Raw genomic sequence first — 14,717 nt, 5'->3', positions numbered from 1 at the left:
AGTCCTTATTGTCTTCAGCTAGAAATAATCCGCATACCAGAGTGGTGCCTCCTGGGGTAACTTTTCCTGAGCACCATCACTCCCCTCCAGCCAGAAGGAAGAGATGCATAGGCAAGGTAAGGGGAAAGGACGTGGAGCTTCCATACCCCACAGGTGTGCCACTCTCCCAGCACCTCCACACGTTCACCAACTCGGAAGCTCTGAACTCAGCCCTTTTGGGCTTTTACGGAGACTTCATTACATAGGCATGATTGATTAAATCATTGGCCATTGGTGATTTAACTCAACCTTCAGCCCTTCTTCTCTCCCAGGAGGTTGGTGGGGGGGAGGGGCACCAAAAATTCCAATCCTCAATCACGACATTGGTTCTCCTGGCAACCAGCTCCCATCCTTAGGTGGGGTCCAAAAGCACCTCAATAACATACCTCAATCTCCAAACTCTCTCTCATCCCCAGAGGTCTGAGGGTGGGACTGGAAGTTCCAATCCTCTAATTACATGGTTAGCTCCACTGGCTAACCAGCTAAGCCCCCACCCTTAGATTACCTAAGGGCCTTCCAAATGTAACATCATTAACATAACAAAAGATACCTTTATCGCTCTTATCACAAGACATTCCAAGGTTTTTAGGAGCTCTGTGCCAGGAACTGAGTTGAAGACCAAATATATACTTCTTATAAATCACAATATCACACTGTGGATGTGTTTAAATCTTTTATTTTTCTGTGAGGAAGATCAGCCCTGAGCTAACATCCATGCCAATCCTCCTCTTGTTTTTGCTGAAGAAGACTGGCTCTGAGGCTAACATCCGTGCCCATCTTCCTCCACTTTATATGGGACACCGCCACAGCATGGCCTGACAAGCGGTCCATCGGTGCGAGGTCGGGATCTGAACCTGGGCCGCCAGCAGCGGAGCGTGCACACTTGAACCGCTACGCCACGGGCCGGACCCTGTGTTTAAATCTTAAACTGATAATCACCTTACACTTAAAGAGTAAAGAAATTAAATAAATCAAGCCTAAATGGAGAATCAAGTGAATCCTTCAAAGAGGCCTCCTGGGGCCTGAGCTGCCTCAGGCCTACTGGCCTGCCTGCCCTGCAGGGTAAGAGGCCCATGACTAGGGGCTGCTGCCACCATCACATGTCCCAAAGTCGTCCTGGGTCTCAGTCTTCACCCTCCGGGGTCATCCATCCTGCCCTCCTTGCCCCTGGGCCATGTGGTCAGTCAGGGCCCACAGCATGCTTGGTTGAATCACTAGCCGGGTGTTGGGGGTGGGTGTTGGGGTGGGGGTGGGGTGGGGGGGCAGTGCTGGTTGGAGAGCCCACCCAGGCAGGAGCATAGGGCAGCCAGATGGCACCTGGAACACCTCTCCCACCGGCATGACGGACCAGCTAAAAATTGGAGACAGAAGATCAGGAGTATGAAGATGTGGAGATTCCTAATAAGAGGCTGAAGGTGGTGTCTGGGGAAGGTCCGGGGTCAGAAACCAGATGATATGCCCCCACTGGGGCAACTGTCTGTGTTAGCATGTCCATGGGGAGAGAGAGAGCAGGAGGTGAGTCCTTAGAGTAAACTCCTGACGAGATTTTCACATATTGAAGTATATGGGATAACTTCTGGTAAAAAACTGATTCCGCTTGAACTAAAGAAGCCAGACTTATGGCCTATCAAACATACATTGTAGAGCCTCCCTCCTAAGCCTGCCCTACTTACAGTGCTGATCTGGGTGCTGTTTGGCTGCTGGGGGTGGTATTAGCTGGAACTACCTGACAAGGCCCCAGGGATCCTGGAGGAAGGGAGGAAGGTGCTGCCATTTGGGCTTATGGGAGCTGGACCCCTGTCCTCAGCCAGGCCCTCTTGCCTGAAGGCCTGGCTCTTTCCAGGGTATGAGGCCATGGGGAGTAGGTAGCTGTGGTGGAGACTGGGTTGGATGCTGGGTAGCAGTGCTTCCATTGGTTCCAGATCAGGCATCATGGGGTCACCACACGGGGGCACTAGGGCGACAGAGCAAGAGCAGGCGAGGGAGCAGCACATGCCTATGCTTTCTCTGATATGGTTGCTCAGGTCACCCCTGACTCCTCTCTCTTGCTCTGACAGACATCCAGACATCAGATAGCTAGGAAACTGCTGAGGGTGTGGCCTTCTCCCCATGCACACCACCACTGGCCAGGTTCAGGCCCGCTGTTTTTTCAATAACCCAATAGCCCTCATGGTTTCCCAGCCTCCATGGTTGCTCCCTCTAGCCCATCTTCACCTCCCACCACCATTCTGTGTTAATCAACCCATGGTAATCTCCTGCTTAAAATCCTCAATGACTCCAGACTGCCCAGAGCATAAAGCCTCAACTCTTCAGCAGACAATTACGCTTCAGGCTACCCAATTTTATGAGTTGCCTCCCATCCTACCTTGGAGGCCCACTGAACACTCACTTTCCCTGGCATACATGTTCTTTTAGGCTTCTGTACCTTTGTATTTGTTGTTCCCTCTACTTGGAATGTTCTCCTTTCTCTGTTAAACTTTCCCCTGACTTTCAAGATCCAGCTCACCAATCTCTTCTCTGTGCTCCCAACGCCCTCCTAACGAACAATGCCTTGTTTGTGTCAGTATGGCAAGCCCTCCGCAGATGGTGGCTGAATGAGTGAAAGGCTGACCCAGGAGCCAGGCTGACTCTCCTGGTCCCACTTTACCCAGGACACCCAACAAGGACTGAGGATGGCAGAAGTAGGCACAGGCCTCAGGAGATGCTGGGAACTGCAAGTGAGCAGCAGGTGGAATGTGAGGGCCTGTGACTGGTAGGTGAGTTCCTTGTGCCCACTGTTGGGAATGAATTTCTTCATGAGGTAGGAAGAGGTATATAGAGAAGACAGAAAGGGAAGGGGTGGCCCTGCAGTGTAGTGGTTAACTGTGCACACACCGCTGCTGGTGGCCCGGGTTCAGATCCTGGGCAGGCACCGACACACCGTTTGTCAGGCCATGCTGGACGGTGGCCCACATAAAGTAGAGGAAGACGGGCACGGACGTTAGCTCAGGGCCAGCCTTCCTCAGCAAAAAGAGGATTGGCATGGATGTTAGCTCAGGGCTGATCTTCCACACACACAGAAAAGGGAAGGGGTCCTAGGTTCTGGTGGTCACCTCATTGCTCATCTCCACTGGGACTCTCAACCCCAACTCCCCCCATACCTCAGCGTCCCCTGACCACCAGGTTGGGCCTTGACATTTTCATAGCAGTAAAGATTCACAGATGCTAGAAATAGTAGCTCCAACCTGGTGTTAGCTGACTACACCGCAAGTTAGGCCAGTGCAAGAAATGGGTGTAGAGCAAGCACATGGGACAAGTCCTTTTGGACAGTGCACTAAAAAAACAGTCTGCAGGATGGGGTGGGATTGGAAGCACCCTGGGCACGGTGAGCCTGAGCTAGAAGAGTTTGCCCTAGGAGAGAGGGTAGCTAAGGCACACTCAGCACCTTGGGAGGCTCTCTTTTCTCAAGCACCCAGGTATTCTGGCCCCAGCTTCTTTTCCTTAGCCCAAGGGGTTGGGGCACACAGCCTATCTGTCCTGAAGCGAACCCCTCAAAGGATTCCATCAGGGGACGGAGGGGCAATGGTGGGAGGGAGGCGTCAGTGTCAGACACTTCCATCCAACACTTTGGATTATCTTGGAACCTTGCCACTTCTGGCAAGGTATGGGCACAGACGTATGTGGGCTGAACAGGGTTGCAATGGGGCACTGTGAGAGCTCGATTCCCACTGCTGGAGGTTCCCACTCTAGCCATTCCTCCTCTAGCCCACTAGCTGGGTCTCCTTTTCCTCACATACGTTCCAAAGGCCCTGGTGCCTCTTCCACTCCTTTTCTTAGAGGATCTCAGATTTATTGGGTGGGAGCTCAAAAACCACCAGACTAAATAAGTGCTAGATAAAAATAGGAAGTCACATTTGGAGGCACTTACCTGTTAGCTACATTGGGGGAGGGGCAAAGTATTTGGGAAGATGGAGAGGGCTAGGGAAAAATTCCCGGGATGGGTAATCCAAGATTGTGTGGTTGAAGAGGGTAAGGAACCCACTCACCTTGCAGCTCCCTCCATTTTTCTTCCCAAAGGTGTCCTGGAGGGCCTGGGAGGTGCCTGATGTGAGGCAGTGGATGTGAAGTTTGCAAACAGCAGCCTGCCCACTGCCAATTAGCATCTCCCTCACAGAAGCCTTGGGGGCTGCCCGGAGTCTGGGGGCTGCCTAAGAAGCTATCCTTACAATCGGCTGTGCCCACAAAAAAATAACTTTTTTCCAATTAAAGGTGACGAACACCTGCCTGGGCTAAAAACCTCCAGCCACACAGTCCATTTTAACAGGAAGTAATTATAGTATAGACACTTAGAAAGCAGGTCACGTTGGTTGTCTGCACAGTTCCATCCACTAATCCACATGACCTTTTCAACCTCTCCCTTCTACAGGACTAACTAAACCACTTGCTTCACAATTCAGAGGTTAAGAAGTAGCCCAGGTCATACAGATAAGATTCAAGTTCAGGCTGTCCTGACCAAAATTTCCTTTCCAGCCCACAATACACACAACTTCCCAACAGTTTAGGGAGGTTTGGATGGAGGTGCTTAGGGTCTTCTTTTCTCTTAAGCAGCACAGGGAAAAAGGGAAACCAATGTGACGGTCCAGGATGCCGGGGAGCATCATGCTTGAGCTTTCTATGGGCAAATGGGTCAGTACACTACTTTATGTGGTTAAGTTGTCTTCCTGCAGGGCTTATTCAAAGGGGGGCAAATTCTTCATTTTTGCCCCAAAGCCACATTGCCCCCAAGTCAAATTTTAATACAACTATGAAGAAAAGGACTCTCAACTCTATAGGGGTCTATCAAGATATTGTTGTCATGGCCACAGCATTTCAAAGAGCCCAACAAATAAAGAGAAATCCTGGCTGGATTTGCGAGAACAATTTCTTGTTATAATGAACCAGAAATACAAGATTCCACGGAAATTGGAACAGTTGACAGAATACAATGGAACTTAATTAAAACTTCAAGGGAAATAAGAAAAGGGTCAAACAAAGCCAATGAATGGAGAAGCCCTAGATTGGTTTTGGATAAACATAAGGATAATTGCATTTCAGCATGGGTATTTTCTGACCCCTCCCAGCAGGTTATCTGCTAACATTCTCCCACCCCTTTCTCCTTCTGAAGCATCTGCCAAACAAAATGGCTTACTCCTCTCTACTGCAGGTGTAAGTCAACCCAACAGTACCCCTTTAGATATGATGCAAAGCCAAAAGGAAAGTTTATAAATCTCATTCCAGAGTAGAAAGTGCACATAACCAACCCAGCACACTGATTATATGGTGTCAAAGTGCACGGTAGTAACTTGAATCAAATCAGAACTGCTACCATGTGTAACCTGTTATGTGCCCCTGTAGCTATGTCAACGTTTCTAATTTATTACACTAAAATATCAACATGGCAGAATGCATTTCTGAGCTCCAGATTTTCTAAACACTTCTAAGAGGCTATTAAAGATGATGTAGAACAGAACTGTATCTCAAAAACCTAGGCATTAGTGAGGAACACTAACGGGCTCCTTTCTGGGACTTTGTTTCACGGGGGCACAGAGACGAACAGAAATGTTAGAATGTCAAAATACACAACAGGTGATGGGAGGCAGAGGTGGGAAGAGGGTGTCCTAGCCACAAGGCCAACATTCATGTTCAAAGAGAAATCTGGGCAAAGGGAAAAAAAAAAAAAAACCCAAACAACAACATAAAACAAAATCCAAGTCAGAGAAAAAAGCGTTTCATACAACACAGTATCAAAAAAGTAAAAGGAACACACTAAATGCACAAACTGGTGGCAAGTAAATCCACAGCCTATTGCGATAGGTCCTTTCAGCATCAATCAGGTTTCTTCTCATCTGTTATCTGAAGGTTATTTACAGATGTGGTGACTTTAACAAGTCTCTCTCACAGGAGGGTGGGCAGGCTTCAATCATTGGTTTCAGGATCTGTCTGTGCCATGTACGCATCCAACTCAGCATCCAGGTGTCCTTTCGTTTTCGACATGTACGCATCCAACTGGTTGTCCAGCTGCTCCTTGGTCAGTACGGGGCGAGCAAGGGCACCTCTCCCTCGTCCACGGCCTCTGCCTCTGCCTCCAAAGCCCCCTCTTCCCCGACCTATCATACCCCGACCTGGCCCAAGGGGGGAAAAAAAAAAGTTACAAGTAGGTTTAATGGGTGCTATGGTAAATGCCCCTTAGAGCAGTGGGGCCTAGCTGAGAAAGGATGAAGGGGAGGGCAAAGAGGAGAAGTCTGGAAAAACAGGAAACACACTGGGTAGAAAGCAACACATGGAAAGCACACATAATGAATCCCTTATTACATGCTCATCTCTAAATAAATGCTATTTAAAAAACTTATTCTATCGACAAAGGGAAAATAATTGACAGTTAAAAAAAATCGTAATCTCTCCTAAAATGAAGAAATTATCTAAAGTTTGAGACTCACTGTATGTTCATAATTAAAATACAATATTATAGATAACCCCATTTAGTAAGATAGGGAGGAAGCAATAAGGGCACAGAGAAACAGGGATGTGAAGCTAGACAGTTTCAAATTAAGCTTTATTGGAAATCCTTCTGCAAAATTAGCTCATCTTTCTTCCAACTTATCAAACCTAATGAGCTGACCCCATGTCAGGAGACTGAGGAGTTATTTTGACATAGGAACAATGTGGGGAGATGGGGATAAACATTTCGAGTAGTCCTAGCTACCTCTATCTCCAATTCTAGTCACTTTATAACAATTATGGTTATTTGATAGGTGGTTTCAATTCACTTAACAAAACATACCCAGCTTTCTGAAAAGCTACTTTAGACATCCTCCCTGTGATGTCTCTCTCAGAAACCAAGTCAAGATAATTTGGAAACATGCTATTTCATCCTGAAATCCAAACTAGCTTGCACTTCACGCAGTAAGCCAAGCAACATATAATGGGAGAGAAGAAAACAAGCCCTTGGTTATCAAATTTCCTTTCCTAACAGTTATTATTCCTTGGCAACTTCAAGGTCATAAATTATGGAAGACCCACCACACACTTTAAAAGGACCAAAGCAAATATACACAGGGGCTACTAGAATTTTTTTTTTCCTGGACAGGTGTTGTTGGGAGTTTTCCACTAAGCTCTAAGCCAGAAAACTCCCATGAGATTTGGTATTACCACCACCACCATTAAACTCTTTTCCAATCTGGGCCGTGAGGTCATAAAACAAATATCACAAAGTCTTAAAAGTTAAGATTATCAACAAGAGTCAGTTAGTTAACTGACATACCATCTTGCCTTCTACCTTGATCAAAAAAAGTCATCTCCGGTTTCTCACAGACATAAACTTTACCTTGAATTTACTTGGTTTCAGAGTCAATACCTAGCTCCAAGTCTCACAATCCTTTTTAACTCTGCTTCATTTTTGTACATCTCCCTCTATTCTTAGACTCGAAGCGAGGTTTTGAGCTATGGGGTAGGGTGTGTGGTGGTGGGGCAGGGACAGAGAAAGGTAAAATCCCAAACTGACCTTTTTGTCATTTAACAATATATTTAAATTCTCAAGAGAATGGAAGGAGACTGCATATAATCTGGCTCTGTAACATGTACCTGACTGGTTCTTAGAAAACCCATGACAGACTTTCACACTACCAGCATGTCAATTTAGAAAATAAGCCAGTTTCAAAAAACAAAACAAGACAAACAAATAAGCCTGCCTATGACTTAAAGCTGTGCAGGAAAGGTGGCTCTGAGTTTTGAAGAGAGAGAAATAAGGGGGAGCTATTCTCTGAAGTTGGTAGCTGACTAACCTCTACCACCGATTCCGCCACGACCCATAGCTCCACGCCCTAGGCCCCCTCTCCCAGGACCTCCACGACCTCGAACACCACCTCTTCTTAAGCCCATTCGGGGAGCTACGGCTCGTCCACCTCGGAGCAGGTTTTGACCTTGGAGAGGAGGCATACAATGTATATGCAGGTAAATCCAAGAGAGACAAAGTAGATTCTAACCAAAGGAAGGTGGTGAGGGTTAAATGCGAGTTAATTCAGTTAATTTTTAGGTTGGGTGGGGCAAGCTGCACACTGCGTGTGAACAGATTAAGCTGCTCTTTATTCAATCAATTCAACAAGTCTGACCACAAATCCGTTTTTGGAAGAAGCTGGGAGTTAAATTAATTAGTAAGTACGTACATTTAATAAATATCTATTGAATAATCAGAGAGGTGCCTAGCATTATGGTAGATTTAAAGACAAATGCTATGGTTCCTGCTCTCAACACATTCTTGAAAGGGATAAGAACTACACAGGGAACAGTATAACAGTGCCCAAAATGTAACATATAGTTAAGTTCTACGGGTCAACTTGTTTTCTCTTTTTTCCAACGTAACAGAGGGTTTCACTAGCATAGGAATAGAGATGGTTAATTAAGATACAGGCCAACAGACCCATAAATTTTTTAGATTTGACTTATTTCTAGAACTTCAATGTGCTTTGATTCAAGCAGCAGCAGGGTGTTTTAAAATGGAATGGAGATGACATGAATTACCTGTTGTTATGCAGGTCATAGCCTCTCACCATTGCACATTATCAGAAAAGGAATGGTATCGATAAAAGACATGCAGCACTATTAAAAATATGTGATTTCAAAAGTTATTAATTATATTAATACAAATTCAGGCTTAAAGATGTTAAACAAATGTGTCCATAAGCAGCCCAAGAGAAAAGGGAAGGGGATAGGGCCCGACAATTATCGGTACATAGCACTGACCTCGGAGCGACATCCCGCCCCTAAGTAGGGTTCTTGTGGCACGTCCCCCACGTAGTCCTCCTCTGGGCAAGCCTCTCTGGATTATGGGCAGGCCTCGTCCTCCGATTGCTCCCCTGGCCAGGGTCCCTATGGGTCGGCCTAACCGTGCCTGGATGTTACTCTTACCCAGGCGCTGCTTTAAGCTCTTCTGGAAGAAAAGGTGTTGGGGGATTGAGATCAAAAAAGCAATCCAGTAGGATTTGGCAACTCAAAGCGCAGAGAAAAAGAAGCAAGTGAGAGGTCTGTGTGGAGGGAGATAAACCTTCTGTGGGTGTCATAAGGATCCCAAACCAGAAGCAAGCCTTTGCCTCAGAACATGGTATAAAAGAAGCAGATCCACGGTTTCTAAGAAGCTTGAGTATGGTCCCATGAAGTTGGCATCACCACAAATTACCTCACTAGTTTGCCTAGAGAAGTCATACACCACTACTTGGAACTTAAGTTTTAGTATGAACACTCTATATTTCAAATCCTGGATTCTGCTGTTTTTGAACCACAGGTTGACAATAATACAACTTGATTCATACCTGCCCAAGGACTACCACTGTCTTCAAAGGCTTACTCAAACACCAAGGAAGTTCATCACACTCTGGGCAAAATTTAAATTACAAGTTCATTTGAGTTCTTGTGATTTAAGAACAAGATTTGATTTCTCAGTCAAAGAGGCCAGTGTGTTCCATTTTTCCACTGAGTATCTATCTCCAGACGGTCCACTTTTTACCTTAAGATGTAAATAAACACAAAAAAGTCAAACTCCTTTCCTTACATTTCTTAAACAGTCATAATGCCATGTCTACCCTTGCAAACAGCTCCAGTAAGCCAGTATGATGACCTTTAATTCAAAATAAACATATAACTCAAATGTATCTCCATAGAAAGCCAGCCAAACTTGCATTAGAATTAAGACAGGTGAGCTATAATCACAAAACTCAGGGCTACATAGCTGACGACAAGGACATACCAGAGATGGAGATTTTCAATAATCTGTCCCTCAAACAGAAACTATGAAGACCACGTCAGAGAATTAAATTCTTTCAAAGGAAAAGGTGGCTGTGTAGCCTTAAACACAACCAAGGTCCTAGCAAACCTGTTTTCCTATAATGCCATCAGTCAAAATGAATGGAAATAAATTCTACACGTCCTCAGGCTTCACCCACAAGTGACTACCAATGATTTTTTTTTGCAACTATATGCTGAGTTATTATTAGCTTTCTAGCACAAGATATAAACAGCTTCTAACCAGAGGGGCAGGCTCTGAACATTACGCACTTAGCATGGGTAGGTGTAACCAACCATAAGAGCCTGTCACATCACTCCCTTGATAACACACAATTATGAGGTGAGGACTTCATTCCACAAGTCTCTTGTGTTCAGTCATCTAGAGTATATTCTCCTAAGATCTGTGCTTTAAGGGGAGAATGTACAGCGCTTACAAGTTCTTCTCCCTTCTCAATCCTTAGTTGCCACCGATACTGATCTCTAACATTGACAGGAAGCCTGAGGATGTCAACCATACCATCCAGTTTCCACTCTAGAGCTGTGCTGTATGCTAAGGTAGCCCCACTAGCCATGTGTGGCTATTTAAATTACAAATAAAATTAAAAGAAAAATTCAGCTCCTCAATTGTACTAGTCACATTCTGAGTGCTCAATAGTCACATGCAGCTAGTGACTACTGTATTGGAGAGCAGATACAGAACATTTCGATCACAACAGAAAGTCCTATCGGGACAGTGCTGCTCTAGAGGCTGCTTTCTGCACAGCCTCTATTTAAAGTTTCTTGTTGAAAGGTCCTGTGGAGTGATCTGTCAAGGGACTTATCTTCAGCAATTTTTTAATATTTATTCTTGGAAAATGGTGGTGCCTTTTACTGCTTTCCTGAGTCAGGGATGAATGCAGTCACTCCAAGGCTTAAGGTAGCTGAAGCAGAAGGCCTTGTTTATTTTTGGTCAGTGAGCCCAATGGTTCAGGGTGGGGGTGGGAGGGTGTTATATTTAACTGCTGAATTTATGCACAGCCATGCAGTGCTACCAGTTAAAGTCCTTACAGTTGCATGGCACCGCCCTCCAGACGTCCAGCCACAGCTTGGACATATCCTTCCACAGCCACTGTCCGGACTTGCATATAAAGTCTATGAATAATAAAGAGTAGGTTTTATTTCAGGTCTGAATAGGATTATCTCTTACCGGAAATATGAAAGAGAACCCACTAACTTAAACTAATTACTCAGTGCCCTCGCTCTACTTTACTGACAAAACTTTAGGTGCAGTAGGATTCAAGTCATCTTATTCTTTCTATATTTTAGCACTGAAAACCTTTCACTAAGGCCATTCAGACTCCCTGAACTAAGGGAGAAAGGATAAAATTATTTCCCTAATTTGTAAACCATTTAACAGAGAATAGAAGATTTTTTGAAGATCATGTAAAACAGAAAGCAAAATTACTTTGTGTGAAAAGCCAGTGAATCTACTTTAAGGGCAAAGGACCAGAAAACAAGAGAGAGTGATATTCGCTGATAACACAGAAACAGGCAAACTCCCTAAAAGAGAAAGACAACAAAAAGTTATTTTTTGGTACCTGCCAAAATGGGAATTCTCTGAACTTCTCTTTCCTCCAGAGAAGTTTCAGCTTTTGCCCTGAGCCACCTCGTAATCATCCATCACGTCCTGACAGCCTCAGTGGACTGCCTGACAGAGATCACCGGCTGCTTCTGGAGCGTTAAGATCCATTCTCTCACCTGCTTAAGTTTTAATGCTGCCTGGACAGAGGGTCTATTCTCCATCTGCTGGGCCAGTCTTCTGTTTCTGGCACTGGCTAGCTGCTGTTGTTGCTGCATCGAAGCCCGAATATTCACTGGCATCGGCTGTTTGTTCTTCAGCATATTAGTAAAGCTTCAAGGTCGAACAAAATGGATGTTTAAATAAAAGCTTTATTACAAAACATTTATTGGCATTTTCATGGCCTGCTAGACCAGGAGCTCCAGATCCCACGAACTTTTAAGTAAAGTGGTACACTTAGATCAAGGCTGATGTGGGTTAAAGACTCCTCTGCTTCCACAAACTTGCAAGAATCAGAAACTTAGAAATGCAGCTAAGTGCAGCACATTCAATCAAAAGTGATAACAAGGGCTCAGGTAACGGCTTTTAGAGAGATGGAAGGCATGAAAAACACGCAATAAGCAGATAAGATGACAACAAGAGACAGAAGATGTAGTTTCAAAGACAAAGAAAGAAAGCCAAAACCTTGGGGGACCTGAGGGAGTATTTTAAGGGCAAATATAAGGAAGGACTAGAGCACCTTCAAAGCCCACGGAAATAACACACTCATATATATTATGGGAGTGTATCACATTTTCTTATATATTTGTTCACTTAGTAACATGTGAACAGAGAATTAGTATATCATACCCTAAGAGTTAAGAAGCACATATGCCTCAGAAAAGGCAAAAATAAACACTGGGGAAATCTTTCAGGGGTCTAACATCAACTTAATAAAATCACTGGTCAAAGGTACTGAATGAACAAAGCTCCTGGAGATAGAAACTGCTGTTAAATACCTTAACTTTTCTTAGCCTCAAATGATTACTTTTTCTGACTCCAAATGATTACTTCTGAAAAAGTGTGATTCGTTCAATCATTTAAGAGCTTGTGAAGACATTCTTCTATTATTCCTGTCAAGGTAAGTTTAATGGAATGGAAGAGAAGAACACTTAATTGTGAAAGAATCCAAAACAAAAACAAACTTAAAGCAGAATGGAAAGAAAGTGAAATGGAGCAAAGCAAGTGCCTCTTACAAGGCCCAAGAATGACATTCCAGGGCCTTTGGACATATTCATAGCTTGCTACCTGCCTCTTACAGGCCAGACACAACACTGCTGGCCTTGGACTGGGCAGCAAGCCTACTGCAGCCAGGGTACCATGCTACCGAGCTGCACCACCCCTGTATCAACGTAAAAAAATGTGAAGAAAAGGGAGGGTGTGAGAAGTCTTTTTAAAATACATCCCACCAGATAAATATCTCAGACAGCTTAACATAAAAATCTACTGATGAGGGGTTTTGAAACAACCGCCCAATCTGTTTTGTGTACCACATAAGATGCAACTAAGAACAGAGGTCTGTAGCCTTCTGTTGGTATTTAGTTTAAAACCGGTTTTTGTGCAGTGGACCCCAAGGCCAATTTAAGTAATGTTTTCTTATGAACGAGCTGAAGTTGCCGTTGGCTGCCTCACCGCTCATTTAGAGACATCTTGGTGGTGCTTTTTAGCACAACTTTCGGCGCTGACTGTGCAGCCATCTTCAAATCCCGAGAATCTACAAAAGGACAATGGGCACAAAGAGCAAATCAGAATAACAACCACCTCATTTCTGCTAGGGCCAAAGGCCCACACTCACAATGAATGAAAAGGCTTGTATCAATGACTACTGAAGATCACACTCGAACTCATTTTGGGTGCTTAAATTTATAAGACAGTTACCGCAAACTAACAAACTTCAAGGCCACAGGACAGAAAATATGTGCCAAAGCCTCCAAAATGGCAGCCTTAGACCTAGCTAAAGGAAGTATAAGAGTTTGGCTTTTAATCTAGAGCAGTGCTTCTCAACCCTGCCTGCAAGGAGCTTTAAAAAAAAGATACAGGGCCACCCGTGGCTTAGCGGTTAAGTGCGTGCGCTCCACTACCAGCAGCCCGGGGTTCGGATCCCCACGCACCGCTTTTCCGGCCACGCTGAGGCCATGTCCCACACATACAGCAACTAGAAGGATGTGCAACTATGACATACAACTATGCACTGAGGCTTTGGGGAAAATAAAAGGAGAAGGATTGGCAATAGATGTTAGCTCAGAGCCGGTCTTCCTCAGCAAAAAGAGGAGGATTAGCACAGATGTTAGCTCAGCTCAGGGCTGATCTTCCACACACACACACACACACACACAAAATACAGAAGCCTGGCCTCAAACCAATTAAACCACAGTCTCTGGTGGTGAGGTCTGCGGATCAGCAACTGGAAAGAAAAAAAAAAAGCGGAATTCCTAGGCGCTTCTCACGTGCAGCCAAATTGAGAACCACTCGTCTAGAAAGATGATACAGGCATAACTAGTTTCAACCTGGCTTTCGACTCCCAAGTAGGGCCTTAGCAAGGGACTAGGGACCCGGGGGAGGGAGTAGGAAAGGTTTCCTAAAGGGGCATTCACCTGGGAGTTAGCTCCCAGAGCGCGCTCTATAAAATGTAACCCTACCGCCCCCATTACTTCCCAACCTTCCCTGAATCCTGTTGTCCTCATTTCATCTCCCTGCCATCTCAAAGCCCTGTCAACACGGCCAAGTTTGCTCCATCTTCCTTCCCAGCCCTATCAAACGCCAACCTTTTCCCTCAGCCCCGCCACCAGTCTCCAGCGCGGGCGCTCCCCCGCCTCCGCGCAGGGGCTCCGCCCCCTCCCCGGGCCCCCGCACTCCGACACCCTATCTGCTTCCACATGCCGTCGCCTTCCGTGCCGCGTCCGCCGGCCCCTTCCGCTCCCCAAGACTTCTCCCCTCCTTCTCACCACAAACACGTACCGAAGGAAACAGACGCCAGTGCTCCTCCCGGGGCTGCCACCACGGCTGCGGCGGGCGGGCCGGGGGCCGGCCGAACCTGAGCAGACGGTGGAGGGGCTCGGCTTCACTTGTGGGCGGTTGGTCAGGTGTGTAAGCGGTAGACTGCTAAGTTAGTTCGTTGTTGCTGGCTGGCTGTCTGGTCGGCCGGTCCGTCTGCTCGCCCGGCCTGCCCTTGCCTGCCTTTCGTCGGTGCCACCACAGCCGCTGCCGCCAACTCCCGCTCGTTGTCCAAAACAAAATGGCCGCCACGCCCAGTGCGGAGTGGGACCGGCTAAAATGGCGCCGACGC

General features: G+C 45.8%; 1 protein-coding gene across 3 annotated transcripts; it reads right to left on the bottom strand.

The window, feature by feature from the left end:
- Positions 1-4,925: 4,925 nt before the first annotated feature.
- CHTOP (chromatin target of PRMT1) lies at positions 4,926-14,680 on the bottom strand. Of its 3 annotated transcripts, XM_058539206.1 has the most exons (7): positions 14,390-14,680; positions 13,064-13,145; positions 11,572-11,725; positions 10,882-10,965; positions 8,797-8,983; positions 7,839-7,976; positions 4,926-6,179 (listed from the first exon to the last, which is right to left on the bottom strand). In XM_058539206.1, the coding sequence occupies exons 2-7, from the start codon at positions 13,126-13,128 to the stop codon at positions 5,974-5,976; spliced, it is 834 nt and encodes a 277-aa protein (XP_058395189.1). In that variant the 5' UTR covers positions 13,129-13,145; positions 14,390-14,680; the 3' UTR covers positions 4,926-5,973. The 3 variants fall into 3 exon arrangements, with proteins under 3 accessions (XP_058395189.1, XP_058395187.1, XP_058395188.1); XM_058539204.1 differs by lacking the exon at positions 10,882-10,965 and having other exon boundaries at positions 14,390-14,679; XM_058539205.1 differs by lacking the exon at positions 10,882-10,965 and having other exon boundaries at positions 8,797-8,980; positions 14,390-14,679.
- Between the last annotated feature and the right edge of the window lie 37 nt (positions 14,681-14,717).

Source organism: Diceros bicornis, chromosome 4, assembly GCF_020826845.1.
Source record: "Diceros bicornis minor isolate mBicDic1 chromosome 4, mDicBic1.mat.cur, whole genome shotgun sequence".
Lineage (NCBI taxonomy): Eukaryota > Metazoa > Chordata > Mammalia > Perissodactyla > Rhinocerotidae > Diceros > Diceros bicornis.
This window is presented reverse-complemented; position numbering and strand designations above follow the sequence as displayed.

What these genes read in the sequence shown, in the direction of transcription:
- CHTOP (XM_058539206.1), bottom strand. Translation starts at nt 13,128, where the DNA reads ATGGCTGCACAGTCAGCGCCGAAAGTTGTGCTAAAAAGCACCACCAAG. An exon ending in GAGGGCGGTGCCATGCAACT is followed by an intron (nt 8,984 to 10,881) that starts GTAAGGACTTTA and finishes CTTTTCTTCCAG; the next exon opens with AAGAGCTTAAAGCAGCGCCT. An exon ending in GGGCGGGATGTCGCTCCGAG is followed by an intron (nt 7,977 to 8,796) that starts GTCAGTGCTATG and finishes CTCCTCTCCAAG; the next exon opens with GTCAAAACCTGCTCCGAGGT.